The 21,403-nt window shown below is 37.7% G+C and overlaps 1 protein-coding gene across 15 annotated transcripts in view; it reads left to right on the plus strand.

The window, feature by feature from the left end:
• The window catches only part of NEMF (nuclear export mediator factor), an 81,475-nt gene that overhangs the window by 46,720 nt on the left and 13,352 nt on the right, over positions 1 to 21,403 (plus strand). For 12 of the 15 annotated variants that reach the window (XR_004991314.2, XR_004991315.2, XM_036457548.2 and 9 more), the window contains 10 exons: positions 2,175 to 2,278; positions 3,658 to 3,720; positions 7,895 to 8,007; positions 11,616 to 11,673; positions 12,140 to 12,198; positions 12,469 to 12,589; positions 13,932 to 14,211; positions 14,942 to 14,984; positions 15,115 to 15,164; positions 19,325 to 19,478. Coding sequence is in view for 13 of the 15 variants with exons in the window: in XM_036457548.2 (XP_036313441.1) it covers positions 2,175 to 2,278; positions 3,658 to 3,720; positions 7,895 to 8,007; positions 11,616 to 11,673; positions 12,140 to 12,198; positions 12,469 to 12,589; positions 13,932 to 14,211; positions 14,942 to 14,984; positions 15,115 to 15,164; positions 19,325 to 19,478 (1,045 nt within the window). In the remaining 2 variants the exon portion in view is untranslated. Of the gene's footprint in view, positions 1 to 2,174; positions 2,279 to 3,657; positions 3,721 to 7,894; positions 8,008 to 11,615; positions 11,674 to 12,139; positions 12,199 to 12,468; positions 12,590 to 13,931; positions 14,212 to 14,941; positions 14,985 to 15,114; positions 15,165 to 19,324; positions 19,479 to 19,643; positions 19,706 to 21,403 lie in introns of those variants that run through there. The other 3 variants (XM_036457589.2, XM_036457515.2, XM_036457528.2) reach the window with 3 other exon arrangements.

Here is a 21,403-nt window from a genome sequence, read left to right on the forward strand (position 1 = left end):
CCCTTCTATCAGTCTTGGTGTGCTTTCTTCTGTGGTTGTAGGTCCTCCATTCAGCCAGCTTTCAGGTAGTTCTGAATATTTATTTATTTATTTATTTATTTATTTCATTTTAGTTGTAATTTTGATACGGTTGTGGGAAGTGGTGAGCACCATCTTGGTTCTCTCTTTAATCTAGTTTAGTCTTTTTATATCCTTGTTTTCCAGCCTGACAGTCCTTGCATTTTACCTAGAGTATTTACAATATAAACTTACATTTATACTAATGTAATGTCTGATACATATTTAGGTTTAAATCTACCCATCTTGCTGTTTGTTTTCTATTTGTCCCATTTGTCCTGTATTCTTTTTTATTGCCTTATTTTGATTGATTGTTGGCTTTTTGGAGGGGCAGGCTGTTAGTTATATATTCCTTTACTAGCATGATTATAAATACATCTTTGATTTATCTGTCTCATTTTCTTTGTCCTTTTGGGTTTTACAAACATGTTTACCATCTGTAGCAGAGTGGTTACGTTAATTTTAATATATCCATTCAGCAATGAAGAAAGTACATTTTTAAGTGGGAAAAAAAAACACAGAACAGTGTGTACTGTATTGAAAAAAGGTTTGGAATAAGTATTTTATTTTAGCTTTTGTATGTATAAAAATACTCCGAAGAGGAATACACAGAAAGCTAATTATAATGTCTCCCTATCTGGTAGTGGTGGTGGGAACTGAATAGATGCAGGATCTCTCACTATACCTTTTAATAAAATTTAAAAAAAAATTTGAATCATACACACACACGCACACACACATACACAAAGCAAAGCAAAGCAAACACATAAAATGTCTCATAGTCCTTAGGTTTAGCTTTCTTTTAGTAAAAATATCAATTAGACTATAGGAATAAAATCATTTTGCTCTTATATTGTATTTTGGGAGATATGAGGGAGTTTAGTTAATGCCTATGCTATACCTTTATCATCTCTAACAAGAAGTTTTAAAATTATTGATTAAGTCATGCAAAAGATTTTGCTGGTCATATGTAATTTAGGAAATATTTATGTTCATTGTTTTGCTTGTCATTTTCTAAATGTCATACAAATATATACTCATTACTTTTTATTGTGATGGTACATATTAATTATGAAAACCCAGATTACTTTGTCTCTTGAGAAAAGTTACACTTGGTAGGCAATATTTGGTCTTTTGTATAAAAATAAGTGTAAAGGATATCATATATGTAAGCATTCAGTTGATTGAGGACAAAATGGGAAAATAACTTTTTCTTCTTTCTTACCAGTGGTCTCAAAACCTATCTAATTCCCACTGAAAGAAAGCTAAGCCTGAGACATTTTATGCTTTGGCTTTGTATAATTCATTGTTATAAGTTATCCTGGTGCTTAAGAGGGCTATCTATATGAGAGGGATTTATGGATGTATATATATATATATATATATATATATATATATATATATATATATATTATATATATATTTATATTTTTTTTTAAGTATTTTTATTGATTTCAGAGAGGAGGGGAGAGTGAGAGATAGAAACATCAGTGATGAGAGAGAATTATCGATGGCTGCCTCCTCATGCTTCCCTCTCCTGCCCTGAGTCTTCAACCTGGCCATGTGCCCCAACCAGGAATCCAATTGTGACCTCCTGGTTCATAGGTCAATGTTCAACCACTGAGCCACACCAGCTGGCTGTGTATTTTTTTTCTTTTTCTTTTTTTAATTTATTGATTTCAGAGAGGAAGGGAGAGGGAGAGAGAGTTAGAAATATCAATGATGAGAGAGAATCATTGATCAGCTGCCTCCTGCACATTCCCAAAACCAGAGCCATGTGCCCTGACCAGGAATCAACTGTCACCTCCTTGTTCATAGGTCACTCTACCACTGAACCACACCAGCAGGACAGAACATATATTTTTCAAATATAGAATTTAGTTGCTCTCTTTCTATCTTAAGAATGTCCTGGGGCGATTTATATTATAAGCTTTCAATAAAACTCAACTTCATTCCTTAAGAAAAATCAAATCTTAAAGTTATCTTAACCTACACAGGATAGCCTCCTGTTTTTGTCTTTGTTTTTTCTTTGTAAAAAAAAAGGGGGGAGGTGGTTTGTAAATTTAGGCAACTATAAAGGAAAAGAAATGTTAACTTTTTTTATTTCAATTTGGTAGGTTTGAGAAATTTTTGTGGTTCATTAGCTCAGAGAACTACCTAATTATAGGAGGACGAGATCAGCAACAGAATGAAATAATCGTGAAAAGATACTTGACACCAGGTAGGTATGATAAAAATTCTAAAGAATATTTTCTTAAGTAATTGGATCAGTTATCTCAATATTAGCTATAGATTTTCATTTTAAACTTCTTTGACAAATTGAGTTAGTAGAAAGAGTTTGATGCTTGGTGCTTTACAGTTTGACACTTAATTATCATCTTAAGTGAATATTTCTAAACTAGTAATGCTCAGCTAATCTGCAGTGTTGGACTTTTGATTCTTTGCTACATTAACATATTCTCTAAAATCATAGCTCAAATTTTTAAAAGCTTAATTTTTCAGTGTTGAAGTTTATAACCTTTTTTAACGTTTAAAAAAGGACTGAAGCCCTGTGGGGTAAGGCCTCTCATTTTTTGTTTGCTGATAATCACCACCTCACTGTGGCTGAACCCTCAGTGTGGGTATCAGAAATTAATAGTCAATACCAGAACTCATTAAATGACCATTTAAGATTCCTAACCACGGAAGAAAGCAGCAGCGATCAAGTTACATGGTGCCCAGGGCTTGGTTTTTGTCTTTTCTAGCTCTGTTCCTTCTGAGTTGAGCCTGTTATGGAGCATACCAGTTTTTCTAACTGAGTTTCAAACCCAGATAACCTGTCCACAGCAAGCAATTACTGCTCATTTTACCTGTTAGCCATGCATTTTCCTTTTCTCTGGTTGACCATTTAACTCTTGTATTCATCTGTTTATTCCTTTAGTTCATTTGATGCTCACATACTTAGAATAAAACTAGAAGTCCTTATCATGGCTTATAAGGATCCTGGCTTCTTTTCCAGCTTTCTCTCTTACCACTCTCCCCTCACTCTGGCCTCCTGACTGCTCTTCATACATGTCAAACATCCATAGTCCTCAGGACCTTTGCACTTGCTAGGATGACTCATCTGCTCCATCTGTCTGTCACCCTTCCAGCAGGCTAGTCTCGGCTTGCATACATGGTAACTCAGTAAGTTTCTGAGAGAGAGGAAGCACACAAGACCTCTCAAGGCCTAGGCTGGGAACTGGCACTTAGTCACATCTGCCACATCCTTATGGCCAAGGCAGGTCATGAGGTAGGCCCACATTCAAGGGATGGAGACATGGACTCCACCTCTTTATTTTTTAATTTTTTTTGGGGGGTGGGCTCCATTCTTGATGGGAAAAGCTTCAGTCACAAAGCAAAGAGGTGTGGCTAGAGGGAGGGAGAGGAATTATGATCATTTTTGTAATCTACCGTATTAATATTACTTTCTATAAGGAGGCCTATAAGAAATCTCCCAGGGATAGGAGATGGAATTAATATGTGTTCTTATCACTTTTAGGTTTTAAATTCATTAAACACTAAATAAATATTGATAATTGTAACAAAACATGATTTAGAGTATTGTTTCTTCTTTTTAAGGTGACATTTATGTACATGCTGATCTTCATGGAGCTACTAGCTGTGTCATTAAAAATCCAACAGGTATTATATTCTTTCTATTCAGAACTTTAATTCCTTTTGTTAAAATATTTTAATATAACTTTAAGACGAAAATTGTTAATAGAGATAAAGGACACTTTATAATGATAAAAGAGTTAATCCATCAGTAAGATATAACCATTATAAATACATATATACTCAACAACAGGGCCCTAGAATACATGAAGCAAAATCTGACAGTATTAAAGGGGAAAATAGATAATTTAGCAATTATATTTAATTTTCAATAATGGATAGAATAACTAGATATAAGATCAACAAAGAAATTGAAGATGTAAACACCACTAAGTTAACTAGATCTAATAAATCTCTAGGATACTCCATCAAATAACAATAGATTCTCATTCTTCTCAGATATACATGGAACATTCTCCAAGGGAGACCATATGATATTCATAAAAAAAAGTCAATAAATTTTAAAGCTATTGAAATCATACAAAATAAGTTTTCTGACCATAATGGAGTGGAATTAGAAACCACTAATAGAAGAAAATTTGGAGAATACACACATGTATGAAAATTAAAGTACATACTCATAAATAATGGATCAAAGAGGAAATCTTTTGAGGGGTGTTAGAAAATACTTTGAGATGAGTGAAATGAAAACTATGTATCATAACTTAGGAGTTGTAGCTAAAGCAGTGCTTAGAGATAAATTTATGGTGGTAATGCCTATAATAAAGAAGAATGATTTCAAATCAATAACAAAATTATAGTAATTAAAATCTAGAAAAACGAAAGCAAATAAAGGTTCAGATTCCTAAAATTAGGAACAAAAGAGGGGTCATTATTGTCAACTTCACAGAAATCAAAAGAATTATGAGAGAAATCTATGAATAATTATATAGCAGCAAATTAGATAACCTAAATGAAATGGAAAAATTCTTAGACATAAACTACCAAAACTGGCCTAAGGTGAAATAGAAAATCAAAATAAGCCTATAATAAGTAAAGAAATTGAATTAGTAATTTTAAAAAATCTACTCATAAAAGAAATCTCAGGCCCACATGGCTTCACTGGTTAATTCTACCAAACTTTTTTTTTTTTTTTTGGCATTTTTTTAAATTAAATTATTATCTTTGTACATATATCATTCTCCCCACCCCCTCCCCATACATGCCTCTCCCTTCCCCAGAGTTTTGTGTCCATTGGTTGTACTTATATGCATATATACAAGTCCTTCGGTTGATCTCTTATCTACCCCAGATCTCCCTACCCTCCCCGCTGTAATTTGACAGTCTGCTTGTTGCTTTACTGTCTCTATATCTATCTTTTGGTTCTTCAGTTTATAATGTTCTTTATCATCCATAAATGAGTGAGGTCATGTGGTGTTTCTCTTTCATTGACTAGCTTATTGTTAAGCCAGCATAATGTTCTCCAATTCCATCCAGGTTGCTGCAAATGATGAGAATTTCTTCTTTTTTATGGCAGCATAATATACCATTGTGTAGATGTACCATAGTTTTTGGATCCAATCATCTGCTGATGGGCATTTAGGCTGTTTCCAAATCCTAGCTATTGTAAATTGCGCTGCTATGAACATAGGAGTGCATATATCCTTTCTGATTGGTGTTTCTAGCTTCCTGGGATATATTCCTAGGAGTGCTACCAAACTTTTAGACAATATTAAACCTCAGTCTTTCACAAAGCCTTCCAAAAAATAGAAGAGATGGGAACACTTTCTTCTCACAGTTGCCAACTCGTGGTCTCTGAGATCCAAAAGGTTGGTGACTGCTGTTCTAACTCTTCTATAAGACCGTTTTACCCTAACAACAAAATCAGACAGACATAACAAGAAAACTACAGATCAATATCACTTATGAATATAGACACAAAAATCCTCAATGAAATATTAGGAAACTGAATCCAGCAGCATGTTAAAAGTATTATACACCATGACAAAGTGGGATTTATTCCAGGCATGAAAATTAATTAATGTACTAAAGTATAATAGCATAAAGGACAAAAATCACAGAATTATTTCAGTTGATGCAGAAGAAGCCTTTGGCAGTAATCCAACACCCACTTGTGAAAAAAAGCATTCAACAAACTAGGAATAGAAGGGAATTTCCTCAACTTGGTAAAGAGCAGCTATGAAAAATCCACAGCTAACAATTGTACTTTATGCTCACAGACTGAAAGTTTTCCCTTAAAATCACAAAGGAGATAAGCATGGCTATTATTGTTGCTTCTGTTCCATGTTTATGGAGGTACTAAATAGGTCATTAGGCAACAAAAAGAAATAAAAAATATCCCAGTTGGCAAGGAACAAATAAAACTATTTTAATGGATACCGGACTTAGGGGATTATGGAAATGTCCTGTAATTAGTGATAATGGTTCCATAGCTTTATGGACATACTAAAACCCATTGAATTTTACAGAGAGGGCAAAAATAAGTTTATAGCTGAAACCAGTTTGGCTCAGTGGATAGAGCATCGGTCTGCGGACTGAAAGGTCCCAGGTTCGATTCCGGTCAAGGGCATGTACATTGGTTGCGGGCACATCCCCAGTAGGGGGTGTGCAAGAGGCAGCAGGTCGATGTTTCTCTCTCATCGATGTTTCTAGCTCTCTATCCCTCTCCCTTCCTCTCTGTAAAAAATCAATAAAATATATTTTTAAAAAAAACAAAAACGAAGTTTATAGTTGTTCATGTGGGAAATAATCTTATATAATAAAAGGGTAATATGCAAATTGACCCTAACGGTGCAACAGCTGGTCACTATGACGTGCACTGATCACCAGGGGGCAGACACTCAACATAAGAGCTGCCTGCTGTTGTTTAGTGCGCTCCCACAAGGGGAGTTCCACTCAGCCGTAAGCCAGACTGACGTCTGCAAGCCAGTGATGGTGACAGGAGCCTCTCCCACCTCATCAGCGTTAAGATGTCTGAGGGCTCCTGGGCTGCCAGAGAGGATGTCTGACTGCCAGCTTAGGCTCAATAAACTGGGGAACAAGGGGTCTCAGACCATGAGAGGATGCTGGCCAGGCTGAAAGACCCCCCTCCCCAGTGCACAAATTTTCATGCACTGAGCCACTAGTACAGTAATCCTATCTAATAAGAGTAATATACAAATTGACCATCAGTCCAATACACAAGATGGCTGCCCCAATGTGGTCAAAGATGGCTGCCCCCATGTAGACACAAGATGGCCGCCACAAGATGGCCAGCAAGGGAGGGCAGTTGGGAGGGACCAAGCCTGCAAGGGAGGGCAGTTGGGGGTGACCACGCTGGCAGAGGAGGACAGTTGGGGGGGGTCCAGGCCTGCAGGGGAGGGCAGTTAGGGGCAACCAGGCCTGCAGGGGAGAGCAGTTTGGGGGAGAGCAATTGGGGGGGACCAAGCCTGCAGGGGTGGGCAGTTGGAGGGGTGGGGGGGAACAGGCCAGTAGGGGAGAGCAATTCGTGGTGACCGCCCTGGCAGAGGAGGGCAGTTGGGGGCAATCGGGTTTGCAGGGAAGCAGTTAGGCATCGATCAGGCTGGCAGGGGAGTGATTAGGGAGTGATCAGGCTGGCAAGCAGATGCAGTTAGGGGAAATCAGACAGGCAGGCTAGCAGTTAGGAGCCAGCAGACCTGAATTGTCAGAGGGATATCCCAGATAAGAGAGGGTGCAGACTGGGTTGAGGGACACCCCTCCCCCATGCATGAATTTCGTGTACCGGGCCTCTAATAAATAATAGTACAGGAATAAACTCTATATTCACATACAACTATAAACCTACTTCTGCCTACTTCTGTATATTTTTAAAGGGTCAATTTTATGTCATGTGAGTTATATCCCAATTTAAAAATATTTGAAATATAATTAGGGATTTGTTATTAATATGCTCTTCATTTTGATGATTTAGTCTATAATGATTCTGGAAAGTCTTCAAACTTTAAATAGATTGTTTAAATTATCCTTTTTGGAATGAGGTTAGATTTACTGACATAAGAGAAGAAATTTCTTCTCTAATTTGTTTTGTTTACTTAGACCATTTAAAAGCCTGCTGTAAATACATTTTAATAAAAAAATAGTAACTTTTCATAATATTGAAAAAATGTAGTCTAATATTTAAAATATGAGAAGATTAAACCTGTTACACATGTGATTTTCATATCTTGCTTTGTAGAAAATCTGTACTTGGTACTGAAGCATTGTAGCATTGTTATTACAGGTGAACCAATTCCCCCTCGCACCTTGACTGAAGCTGGCACAATGGCACTTTGCTACAGTGCTGCTTGGGATGCCCGAGTTATCACTAGTGCTTGGTGGGTGTACCATCATCAGGTAATAACGGCTACTGTCCTTTTCTTACTTTATGAAGAAGTACCATGCACGATATTTTGGGGGTATATAGTTTAAGTAAACAAGTCTGAATACCTTCCTACCTTGATGGAGCTGACATTTTGGTGGTGGAGAAAAATGCATAATTGCTATAAAGATTTTTTTAAGGAGATAGAGTGATAGGGGTTGCCATTCTGAATAAAGTATCTGGGAAGGTAAGATTTGAGCTGCAGAAACCTAATTGAGAGAGTGATCCATGCACTTACATGGAATAGAGAGTGTTCTAATTATGATGTACATACTGACCTAAAACATCTTTCTTCTGTTCATACTTGTTCGAATTTTCTGGATTCCTTTTGGCCCTTTCAGAAAAGTAGGTATATCCAGTTGTTTTGTACTCATTCAATTTTAGTGATTGTTCCTTTAAAAAAAATAAATAAATACACACACACACACACACACACACACACACACACACACACTAGAGGCCCAGTGCACGAAATTTGTGCACAGGGGCAGGCGGGAGTTTATCCCTCAGCCCAGCCTGCACCCCCTCGAGGGATGTCCAACTGCCCATTAGGTCCCATTCCACCGGGATCAGGCCTAAACGGGCAGTCAGACGTCCTTCTCACAATCCAGGACTGCTGGCGCCCAACTGCTCTGCCTTCCTGATTGCCCCTAACCACTCCAATGCCAGTCTGATTGATGTCTAGCTGCTACCCTGCCCGCCTGTTTGCTCCCAACTTCCCTCCTCTGGGGGCCTGGTCACCCCTAACTGCCCTCCCCTGCAGGGTTGATCACCTTCAACTGCCCTCCCTTGTAGGCCTGTTCCCTCTCAACTGCCCTTCTTTGCAGGCCTGGTCCCTCCCAACTGCCCTCCCCTGCTGGCCATCTTGTGTCCACATAAGGGCAGGATATTTTATCACATGGGGGCAGCCATCTTGTGTGTTGGAGTGATGGTCAATCTGCATATTACTCTTTTATTAGATAGGATAGAGTTCTGGAATATGGGTGGGGGTCAGCTAGTTTGCCCAGAAGGGTGTCCCAGATAAGGGTAGGGTTTTCCTTGGGGCATGAGGCGGCCTGAGCGAGGGGCCTGTGGTAGTTTGCAGGCCGGCCATTCCCCCCAGGGACCCAAGCGGAAGCCCTGGTATCTGGAATTTATTTACCTTCTGCAATTGAAACTTTGTAGTCTGGAGCAGAGCCAATCCTCCTGCTTGCCCTCTGGCGGCAACAATTTCTGTTTGGATTTGTTTACCTTCTATGATTGAAACTTTGTAGCCTTGAATGGAGGCTTAGGCCGGCTACGGCAGGCAGAAAGCTTGGCTTCCTCTGTTGCTGGGGAAATGCCTCCCTCCTGCTCTCTGTGGCTGTAGCCATCTTGGTTGGGTTTATTTGCATACTCGCTCTTATTGGCTTGTGGGCATGGCTTGTGGGGTGGAGTGATGGTTAATTTGCATATTACTCTTATATTAGGTAGGATATATATTTTTATTTCAGAGAGAAAGGGAGAGAGAAAGATAGAAACATCATTGATGAGAATTAATCTCTGATCAGCTGCCTCCTGCACACCTCCTACTGGGAATCAAACCTGGAACTCTTCAGTCCACAAGCAGATGCTTTATCCCTTGAGCCAAACCAACTAGGGTTAGTGATTGTCCTTCTTTATGCTTATGCTACTTTTTGTGATGATACTTCATTCCTTATTTGACTTCACACTGCTATTGATATACATTTTCAAGAATTATAATTAACTAGAGGCCCAGTGTATGAAATTTGTGCACAGGTAGGGTCTCTAGGCCTGGACTGTAATCAGGGCCGATTGGGGCCTTCTGGCTGCTGGACAGGGCCTTCCTTCCCCAGCTGCTAGCTGGGGCCTTCCTTCATTCTGTGCTGTCCCTGGTGTTCAGTGCACATCATAGCAAGTGATCAAATTCCCAGTCTCCTGGTCAAACTCTCGTGGGGACAATTTGCATATTAGCCTTTTATATAGATAGATAGTGATATACTTTTGTAAGGTCCCAAAGCATGTGGTAAAAGAATTCAATACCATTATCCTTCCTTACATTTTTGTTTCATTTTTATATTATATATTATTTTCTATTATATTATTTTCTATTTATATTATATATTATTATATATTATATAATAATATTTTTTTTCTTTTTTTTAAAATATATTTTATTGATTTTTCACAGAGAGGAAGAGAGCGGGATAGAGAGTTAGAAACATCAATGATGAAAGAGAATCATCGATCAGCTGCCTCTTGCACACCCCCTACTGGGGATGTGCCCGCAACCAAGGTACATGCCCTTGACCAGAATCGAACCCGGGACCTTTCAGTCCGCAGGCCGACGCTCTATCCACTGAGCTAAACCGGTTTCGGCATAATATTATCTATTATTATATATTATTGTATATAATACTATTATATATTATTTCATTTATATATTATTTTCTGCTATGCAGTGATACTGGATTTGTAGGAAATTAATATCACCTCTGAGATTAGGTTTTCTGCCTCAGTCTTGTTATAAAAGTGACTTTAATTCTTTCATGAGTAGTTTTTTTAAATATGCTTTTAATCCTTTGCATAACTATGACTAATAAAGATACTCTCAGATTTGGAGGTTTCAGAGATATCCTATATAATAAAGAGGTGATATGCAAATTGACCATCATGCCCTCACAAGATGGCTGCCTAAGACCAGGCTGGCAGGGGGTTAGTGAGGAGTGACCAAACAACTGAACAGCGGGCTGTGTGGGGCAACCATGCCAGCAGAGCGGGGGGTAAAGGAGGGGCAGTTGGGGGCAATTAAGCTGGCAGGGGGGCAGTTAGGGGCGACCAGGCCGACAGGAGGGGCAGTGAAGGGCGATCAGGTCAGCAGGGCAGTGGGAAGGGGTCATTTAGAGGTGACCAGGCAGGCAGGCAGGCAGATGAGTGATTAGGAGCCAGCAGTCCAGGATTGTGAGAGCGATGTCCAACTGCCGGTTTACCGGGCCAAAACCATCAGTCGGACATCCTCCAAGGGATCCCGAATTCGAGAGGGTGCAGACTGGGCTGAGGGGACACCCCCCTCCCCATCCCCTTGTGCACGAATTTCATGCACCAGGTCTCTAGTATGATCTATTTTTAGTTGTGGAATTATCTTGCTCACTTTCTATTTTATCAAATTAGAATATATTTTAAAATCTGCTATCATTTTTATTTCCTAAAATAAAAGATTATTTTATTACCAAAAAGAATATCTCAGAAAAGAATTTTATTTAATAAATATAGTTTTATTTTAGTAAGTATAGTTATATAGTAAACTTACTAAACTACTTCATTGTTATATCTCACACTAGAGGAATGGTGTGGACCAGTTCTGTCTCTAGTCCAAGACATTTGAAAATTATCGATGTAATATGTTCTAATATTTTTTTTTCATTGTTACAGCAAAGGATATATTTATCATTGAAGAGAGGTATACCATCAGCGTTGATAATTTTTGTTAAATTTGTAAACTTTGCAAAACACAGCACTACTTACTTGAATATGACTTTCTTCACTGAAAATATTTATTAAAACTACTTATGATAAAAGTATAATGTATTACTGTGTCCCTCAGGTGTCTAAAACAGCACCAACTGGAGAATATTTGACAACAGGAAGCTTCATGATAAGAGGTAATGATTGTCAATGGGTTATAGGAACTGGTTTGAGGACCATCTGGTAATATTCTCAGAACAGACTCTTGTCTTGATTTCATACATTTGAAATCTGTTATGAAATAAGGAAAATTACTATGCTGTGGCAAATTTAGCACTTGTCATGTCATCCATATATGTTTTTATTGATGAAATTGTACTTCAAATAGTTTAAAGTTATAAGGGTAAGAAAGTATAACATACCTTTTTTCCTAAAAATTGATTATTCAGGATCTGATTAACCCAAAGGATGAGAGCAAACAATCGTATTTTTCTATCTTAATTCCTGTTCCTTACATAATGCCAATTTCTGTAAATGGGAAATGTTCCTCTTTCCAGATAAAAGATAAAACAAAACAAGTGTAACCATTGGTGTCAGATATCTTGCAAGCATATAATGAAGAAAACAGGTTTGTAAAACATTTATGTGCATTATCTTTTGTAGGAAAAAAGAATTTTCTTCCTCCGTCATATCTAATGCTGGGATTTAGCTTCCTCTTTAAGGTACTCTTCATCTTCATTATTATTTTTCTAAAATATGTTTTTACTGATTTTTAGGGATTGATAGAAACATCAGTGATGAGAATCATTGATTGGCTGCCTCCTGCAGTGCAGGCTTGTGCCTTGTCCGGGAATCAAACCATGCCCTCTAGTTCAAGGATCAGTGCTCAACCACTGAGCCACACCAGCCAAGCTCTTCATTTTATTTTATTTTTTCTGATTTTCATTAGCCTCACTTAAAGTTCCATTAATGAAAAGATATCATTTCCATAGGTAGATGAGTCTTGTGTTTGGAGACACCGAGGTGAACGAAAAGTCAGAGTGCAAGATGAAGACATGGAGACATTGGCAAGTTGCACAAGTGAACTCATATCAGAAGAAATGGAACAACTAGGTAGTTTACAAACTTTAATAAAGTGCCTAATAATGTTTTCTGTTGTCTAGTTTTGCTTCTAAATTCTTAAAAAGTTATAGCTCCTTTTGGATAATTGAAGTTTTATTTACTGAATTTTGTTTTGCGACATGTTAAATATGCTTGTAATCCTAGTGAATTATGAAGTAATTAGATCCATAACTAATACACTTGAGCATATATTTATATAATAAAACTTCAGTATTTATTGTGTAATTCATAAATATGAATGAGCACTTATTTTAGGGTTTAGAGGTGATGCAAAGATGAGTTCATAACAAGTACAATTTCCTTTAAGGTAATTTAACTTGTTTAATATATTTGCTTCTTGTGGAGAGCAACTATGGTTACTAGAATAAATTTACCTATTTACTTGAAAGAACTAAAGAAAATATCTAAGTTACATTTATAATTATCTTTCTCATAGGGTCACTCTTTTTGGGGAATAATATTGCATTGTTTCATTTACGACTACTGTTGCAACAAGTCTTTTTTTTAATTTTCAATCTGTTTCTGATACTATATAAAGTGCTTTATTTACATTATTTTTTATTCAATTTTCAAAACCATCCTTGTCAGATGGATGGTGGTATCTCATATTATAGGTGAGGCAACTAGACCATATTACTGATAGTGTTTCTTTTGCCAGAGTGTGAACACATGCTGTGTTCCAGTTATATACCATATTATCTAATTTCAGTTTTCACGTGCAAATTATAATAAAAGCAACAGAATTTTTAGAACTCTGCTGTCCTCCTTTTTGGAAATACCCTAACAAAGACAAGTTATAGTTTTAATTTTAGAAACTAAAGGCCTGGTGCACAGATTTGTGCACTGATGGGGTCCCTTAGCCTGGCCTGTGCCCTCTTGCAATCCGGGACCCCTCAGGGGATTTTGGAGAGCCTGTTTCAGCCCAGCCCCTGCAGGCCCAATCCAGACTGGAAGGAGACTGATCCCTACAGGCCCAATCTAAACAGGAGGGAGCCCGATCCTGAGCTCTGAGTGTCTGTCCTCTGGTGGTCAATGCATGTCATAGCAACCAGTCATTTGGTCATTTGGTTGCTTAAGCTTTTATATATATAGATGATTGCAGTGTCCAAAAAGTTTATTGTCATAAAGTGTATTGGAGATCATTTATTCCAACCAGTTCATGGCACAGAGTATCCTTTAGTGTAAATCAAAGAACCCTGTGGGGATGAACAGGCATTTCCTGGTAATCTTTGAGAGAAACAGGGAATCAGTAGGATATTTTTTGAAGTTTTCAAGGAAACATCTAGCTTTTTATGGTGATAGCACTCTGACTTTTCTGATGGTAATTCTACAGATGGAGGAGACAGTAGCAGTGAAGAAGATAAAGAGGAATTACAGGAAACTCCTGTGGAAGTGGAATTCGTGTCTCAGGTTGACCAGGAGGGCATTAATATTCATAGTGGTAGAGATGAGCTAAATGAAGAACTAATGCAGGAAGAAAGCTCCGAAGATGAAGGAGAATCTGAAGAGGTAGTAAAAGATCAGGAATCTGTTGGTGAAATGAAGGATGAAGGGGAAGAGATATTAAATTATCCTGATACTACCATTGACTTGTCCCACCTTCAGTCCCAGAGGTAATTTTAAAACTATAATTGTAAGTTTTATTTTGTAAGTTGGGAATGATGACAAGTGAATCTTTAAAAAGATAATGCTAAGACTTGACCTTAGTACTTTTACTTTGTTCTCTGACTTTATTATCTTTTTTACAATATAATTTGGAGGTCTGGTCTCTTTAAAGAAATTCCCAGGACCCAGGGTGGAAAAATACAGTAAATACAAAAAAAAAAAAAAAAAAAAAGACTAAACTAGGTCAAAATAGAAATAAGTAAATGATTATAAATGCTAATAATATAAGAAAGACATTGCCATGCAAAACATAAGGTGTTTGAGTCTTTAATGTCTTTAACTGATCATCAAATTAACAAAACCATAGTTATAAAAGCATTATCAATGGAGTAGATAAAAATGGCTTAGGAGTCAGATCAGAATTGAGTCTCAGGGTATATCCTTGGGCAAGTTGCTTTATGTCTAAGCTTCAGTTTTATTCTTGGTGAAAATTATTATCTGATTCATTGGATTTTGGTGAAGATAATATGCATGTAAAGCATCTAGCTGGTACATAGTAAGTGTTCAATAGATGTCAGCTATTTAAGAATATATTTAAAAGTGGGAGGAAATAAGTAAGCAATTAGATCTTTTATAATTTGAAAATTTGTAGGATTGTCAGTAATTAAGGGTATGATTTGGGAATGTTTTGGGACTTTGTAAATGCCTCTACAGGCTAATGGATTCCTCTTTTCATAGGTCCCTCCAGAAATTGGCTTCAAAAGAAGAATCTTCTAATATGGTAAGCTGTTTCAAAGTTTTATGAAGAACAACATGTCCTTCTCAGTGAATAGAATAATTTTCTACTTTTCAGTTTCATTTTTTGAAAAATTAGTAGTGATATTTTTTGTATTTACTTTTCTTTTTAATAGAGTGACAATAAATTACAGAGCCGGAGACATTTGTCAGCAAAGGAAAGAAGGTAAATATATTTGTATTATCTAACTGAAAAGCATGTAATTATTTTTTTATCAACAATTTAGTTATGACAGGTCACCTTGCTATTCCAAAGACCTCCCTTATTAAATTGCCAAGATTTGCCATAAATCTTAATTTTGTTGGGGTTTTTTGTTAATTCTTACCTGAGGATATTTTTTTCCCATTGATTTCTACAGAGAGTTGGATGGAGAGGGAGAGGCCAGGGATCAAATCTACAACCCAGAAACACGACCTTTTCCAGAAATCGAACCCTCGATTCTCTAACCATTGAGCGACATAGGCTAGGGCATAAAATCATATTTCATTTTTAATATTTAGCTCTAAGAGGTTTTTCTGTTTTATACCTTAATCAGTGAGATGTATCAGATGACCTGAGAAGGACTTTTTATTACATAAATATGTATAATAGTGATTGCAATGTATTAAATTGACAGACTAATTTTAGGATATTATTGACAAGAATAAGTAGGAACACTTGAAATTAATTAGGAAAGTTTTACATAAGAGAAAACACTTTTTTTAAAGGATGCAGATATGAGTTTATTTTATTTTTTCCTATCACCATTTATCCCCCGTATAGCCTCCTCCACCTCCCCCCATTCTCCTTCCACCTGCAGTCACCACACTGTTGTCAGTTTTTAAATATAGCAGGCAGATAGAAAGGTAGAGGCAGAAGAAATGGGACCAGTGAGACAACCACTCTTAAGTGAAAAAGACTAAAGCTAGTATACAAAAAGGTAAAATATACAATTCATGCCATCAAGAAGCTTTTGACAAAACCCAAGGACACAGACAGTGGGTGATGAAGGCTTCAGGGGGAGAGAGCAATGGGGGGAAAGAGGGAACATATGTGATACTTTGAACAATATTTTTTTTTTAAAAGAATAATATAAAATTTGAAAATTAGTTCTCACCATCATGGTATGTTTCAGGTTCTTGATAGCCACATGTGGCTTCGGTTTTAATGAGGTACAGCCAACCCTGTCTCTGTTACCTGGCTTCTTTTAAGCCTGAAACAGATTAGAAAAAGTTACCCCACTCGACAGCAGCTCCTTCTACAGTTCCCACTAGGTACTCAAATTATGCCAAGTATTTTCTGCCCCACTGCTAATCCTTACTTAAATTGTCAATATTTCAGTGGTGATCATTTATTAAGCAGCTCTTCCCAAAGACTGAACAAATCTTTTAGCTCAGACAGAAAGGGAAATCTCAATTCAGGAAAAGAATGGAGACACTGAGATTTAAAGATACAGCGTTGAGCCCTAACCAGTTTGGCTCAGTGGATAGAGCATGGGCTTGAAAATTGAAGGGTCCCAGGTCTGATTCTGGTCAAGGGCATGTACCTTAGTTGCAGGCACATTCCCAGTAGGGAGTGTGCAGGAGGCAGCTCATCAATGTTTCTCTCTCATCAATGTTTCTAGCTCTCCCTCTTCCTCCCTTCCTCTGTGTAAAAAATCAGTAAATATTTTTCAAAATAAATAAATAAAGATACGGAGTTTGTTTTGGAAGTAAAGGTGGAAAATCCTGACTGACGTTACTTCTCTGTCCAGGATGTTAGTCAGCCTTTAAAGTTACGGCCATTGTTTATATTGAGTCTTCATACTCACAGCAGCAGTCCCTGCACTTGGATTCTTCATCTTTCTCAAATGCTCCTTTCTACTCTACCTCCTTCCCATAACCCCCTTTAATTATCTCTAACAACCTCTCTGCCCACATTCCAGGAGCCCCTCTTTACTTCATTATGAACAGTGATTGTTATTGTTGATATACTGAAACATGAATAACTTAATAAATGAATCTAGAAACAAAACAAACAAAAACTTTTTTGAGTCTTGCATTCAGAAATAGCCATAAATCTGTATTGACCCTTGAACAACGTGGGTCAAAAATCCTCATACTGGATAATTACAATCTGGCCTCAGCCTCTGTGGATTCCTCACCACGGATTGAAATATACAGTGGTGCCTCGCATAAAGAACGCCTCGCACAGCGAACGCTGCACACAACGAACTTCATTTCATGATTCATACAACGAACTTCGTTTCACACAACGAAGTCGCCCGAGCTTCCACGACTGCTTCGCCCGAGCTTCCACGATCGCTGCCGATGTATTGCATCCTTCCGCGCAGGCACTGCAGGCAGTCGTTAGTCACTGCACTTAAGCACGTATCGCGGCAATCGTTCTTCATTACGAATTAAATCACGCACGTATCACGGCAGTCGTCCTTTTAAGTTAAACTCAATATTTTTTTTATATCATGGCTTCTAAAAAAAGCAGGAAGGTGATTTCTGTTGAAATGAAACAGGACAATGCTCAAAGGGAAGCGTCATCTGATAACGAGGAGCAACAATCAAACAATCAACCAATCCCAACTGCTGACATCAAGAACATCCTGGTCAAATGGAAAGCAGTTCAGGAGTTTACCAATGCCCACTATCCGGATTCAGCTGAAGCAAACAGGATCAACGATCTTTACTCCGATACTCTTGTCCGTTATTTCCGGCAGATGTTGGAGAAAAGAGAAAAACAAACGACTTTGGACAGGTTTTTCATGAAACCATCGGCCAAAAAGCAGAAAATGGATGAAGATGTGCAAGATTCGGTAGACTCTACTTAGTCTGTCTTAAAATTTAAAAAATGTGTGTGTTTTTTTAAAAAATTATGTTTTTAGATGTATCTAAATAAAAATAATAACAAAAAATTTATCTTTTTTTATGTCATCTTAGCATATTTTATGCTACAGAACGAATTATTTTTTTTAACATGTATTGTTATGGGAAAACGCGTTTCACATAACGAACTTTTCGCATAACAAACTTGCTCCTGGAACGAATTAAGTTCGTTGTGTGAGGCACCACTGTAGTTGATTCTTAAATAATATGGGTTTGAACTGCATGGGTCCATTTCTACTGGGCATATTAAGTGCAAACCTGTGTTGTTCGGGGGTCAAGTATAGTGTTATCTGAAATTGATACAGTAGTTAAGGAGTAAGAAATTGCTGTGAGTTCAGGTGTTTTGGGAAATACCATTAGAAGTATTCCTTGAAAATATATTAGCACTTAAGTAAATGAAAATACAGAGACACAAGGAGCATTAACATGAACACAAGGGAATGGGAATTTGGAAGCAATATGCATAGTGCTTTTGAGGAAATGATGAATAGATGGAGGTGAAAGGAGCAGAAAGTTCATGTTTATGACCTGGTAGATAAGATTGACAAAGTAGAACTTACATTGGAAACTTAAAATGACAAGATAAGTATTTTGGACTTAATCTTGAAAGTAATGTGAAGAGGACTTTTGGAAGATTTTGAATGAGAATGTGACATAGGCAAATAGGTAAGGAAAATTAATCTAGAAGCTCATGTAGAAAAGATTTTGGGGGAAATCCCTGGAGGAAAACAGGCGGGAAGTGCTGAGGACCTGGCCTACCACAGTGACATTGGGAATAGAGGGTTTGAACATGAAAAATATCACAGCAATAGAATTTCCCTTTCATCCTTAATCTGCTTATTTTTTTATCCATTTATTCAGCCAACCATTCAACAAATGTTTTATTAAATAGCTAAGATCTGCCTGGCCATTGTAGCTCAGTGATTGAGCACTGACCTATGAATGAGGAGGTCACTGCTCAATTCCAAGTCAGGGCACATGGCTGGGTTTCGAGCTCAGTTCCTAGTGGGGGACATGCAGGAGGCAGCCAGTCAATGATTCTCTCTCATCATTGATGTTTCTATCTCTCCCTCTCCCTTCCTCTCTGAAATCAATAAAAATATATTTTTTAAATAAAATAAAGAGCTAAGATCTGCCAAGGCCATGTTAATTACAAAGACTACAAATCCTGTTGCCTGGCTGTAAGGTGTTAAGGGACTGAATGTAGCTACTAAGTAAGGGCAAGTCGAGGGTGACAGTGTGTTGAGCCTAATTGACAGAAAAAATGAAAAATCCATGAGAGAAAATTTTTAAGCTTTTTTCCTTTGTGATGATGATTGCTTCTTTGTATATGGTAGCTGGTGATTATCAGGTAAAGCAGAAGCCATGATCTGTTATATGCTGTACATGTTCCCTTCCCCAGGTAATTTTTTTAGGCACTAAGAGTTTGAAATTCTAAGAATTAGATGTTTTTGTTTCACTTACATTTAGGGAACTGAAGAAGAAAAAGCTTCCAAGTGACTTAGGGGATTTTGAAATGATAGAGGGAAAAGACAAAGAAAAAGAAAATGCTCTACACCTTGAAACGCATCAGAACACAAACAAAAATGCCCCAGCTGTGCAGCCAGTAAAGCGAGGACAAAAGGTAATAAAACTTTGGGGTGAGTTGTTGTTGTTGTTTTTTGTTTGTTTGTTTGTTTGTTTTTACCTTTATTAGCATTTAATGCTAAATGTACTCCAGGGCCATAAGTTTTTGTTTCTTTAGTTTCTTCTAGGATATCTTTTCTTCTATGCTCCTCTCCTGGTTTAGAAACAGTCTGTTCCTTTTCAGTAAGGATCATCTCAATGTGGCCGGGAGAGCTCGTTTGTGGCTTCATCTGCCATGAGCTCTGTAAATTCTGCGCTGCATCCTGGGAACTTGGTTCAATGACCAGAGATGTGCTCAATGACCAGAGATTTTACATCTAAACCCTGAAGTTCAGCATCACACTCTGCATTTTTAAGTGTGTGCAGCAGAAATCCAGCACTCTATTTGGGCCGCTCATCCTGTGTCCAGCCCCACGTTTGGCCTGCGCACACCTACCAATTGCACCACTGTAGCAATGGAATGGCACATATTGCTTCTGTAAAGTGACATCATTTAGATCACATGTGTCAAACACAAGGCCCGCGGGCCAAATCCGTCCCGCCAGGCCTTGCAATGTGGCCCGCACCGCGCTGTCATCACTGCACTCCGCTGCGTTTCCATCACAATGACAGTTTATGACTGTTCAGTAAACCATTCGGCCCGCGATTTAGGCTGGATTTTAGATTTTGGCCCCTTCTCTGATTGAGTTCGACACCCCTAGTTTAGATATTTGGTGGCTTTTTGATATGCATATCCTTGGTGGCCTGGGCAGTTCCATGAGTGTTCTTAAAGTGAACACGAAGATTTGAACCTCTTGATTTGCATGATTTTGTGGGGTTTGCTGGATCAGACAAAACAGCCAACCATTTTCAGAGGTCACCACAGGCTACTTATGGGGAAAACTGGGGTGAATTGTTAAAGTTAGTACTATATGGTTCACATGTGAAGTTGTGAGGTTCCCCTTAAATTTTTAAAATTTATATGAAATAGATGCTTTAGGCAAAAATAATAATTCTAGCCTGCTCAATGTGGCTTGGGGGTTGAGCACTGACCAGTGAACCAAGAGGTTGCTGGTTTGATTCCCAGTCAGAGCACATGCCCAGGTTGTGGGCTCAATCCCCAGTGGGGGGTGTGCAGAAGGCAGCTGGTCAATGATCTCATCTTTTCTCTCATCATGTTTCTCTCTCCTTCTCCCTTCCTCTCTAAAAATAATAAATTTTTTTTCAATGCTGTAATGTGTAAGGAAGAGATTGTCAGTATATTAGTGTATCTTTTTTTAAAAATTCCTTTGAAATCTTAATAAAGATCATGTTTAATGAACTTTCCTATATCAATAGTATCAGAATTTCCTGTTGTTTTGCCAGTGGGCCTCAAATAAGTGAAGGAGAATATTATACATATGAAAGGGAAGAGTAAATACTAGAGAATAGCTAAGGAAATCTTGGAAGATTTCCCTACTAGGTAGTAAAACCTTTAATGTTAAAATTATAAAACAGTATGGTGTTAATACCAGGTATAAAAACAGGCAGATAGAATAGTGAAACAATAAAACCTACATACAGGACCATTAATTGTATACTTAAAAATTTAGTATATGATAAAATAATATAGATTGTTTGGAAAGGTATGAAATATTAAAAATTAGTGAGTAGCTACCGTATTTTCCGGCGTATAAGACAACCCCCCTAATTTTACAGTTAAAACATAGCAACACCAGTTCTTTTTTTAATAGACCGCCTCTCTGACTCTGGCCAATCTGAGCAGGCTTTTTACTAGAACACAGTGTAGCTTCGGGTACAGAACATGTATAATTTGCATGCACAAAAAGCCTGCTTGGATTGGCTGAATTAGAGAGGCGATCTATTAAAAAAAGAACTGGTGTTGCCTCAGAAGTGGGGGGTAGTCTTATACAGCGAATATAGGCCTAACCATATGTTTTAACT

The sequence above is a fragment of the Pipistrellus kuhlii genome, unplaced genomic scaffold (assembly GCF_014108245.1).
Source record: "Pipistrellus kuhlii isolate mPipKuh1 unplaced genomic scaffold, mPipKuh1.p scaffold_m20_p_1, whole genome shotgun sequence".
Lineage (NCBI taxonomy): Eukaryota > Metazoa > Chordata > Mammalia > Chiroptera > Vespertilionidae > Pipistrellus > Pipistrellus kuhlii.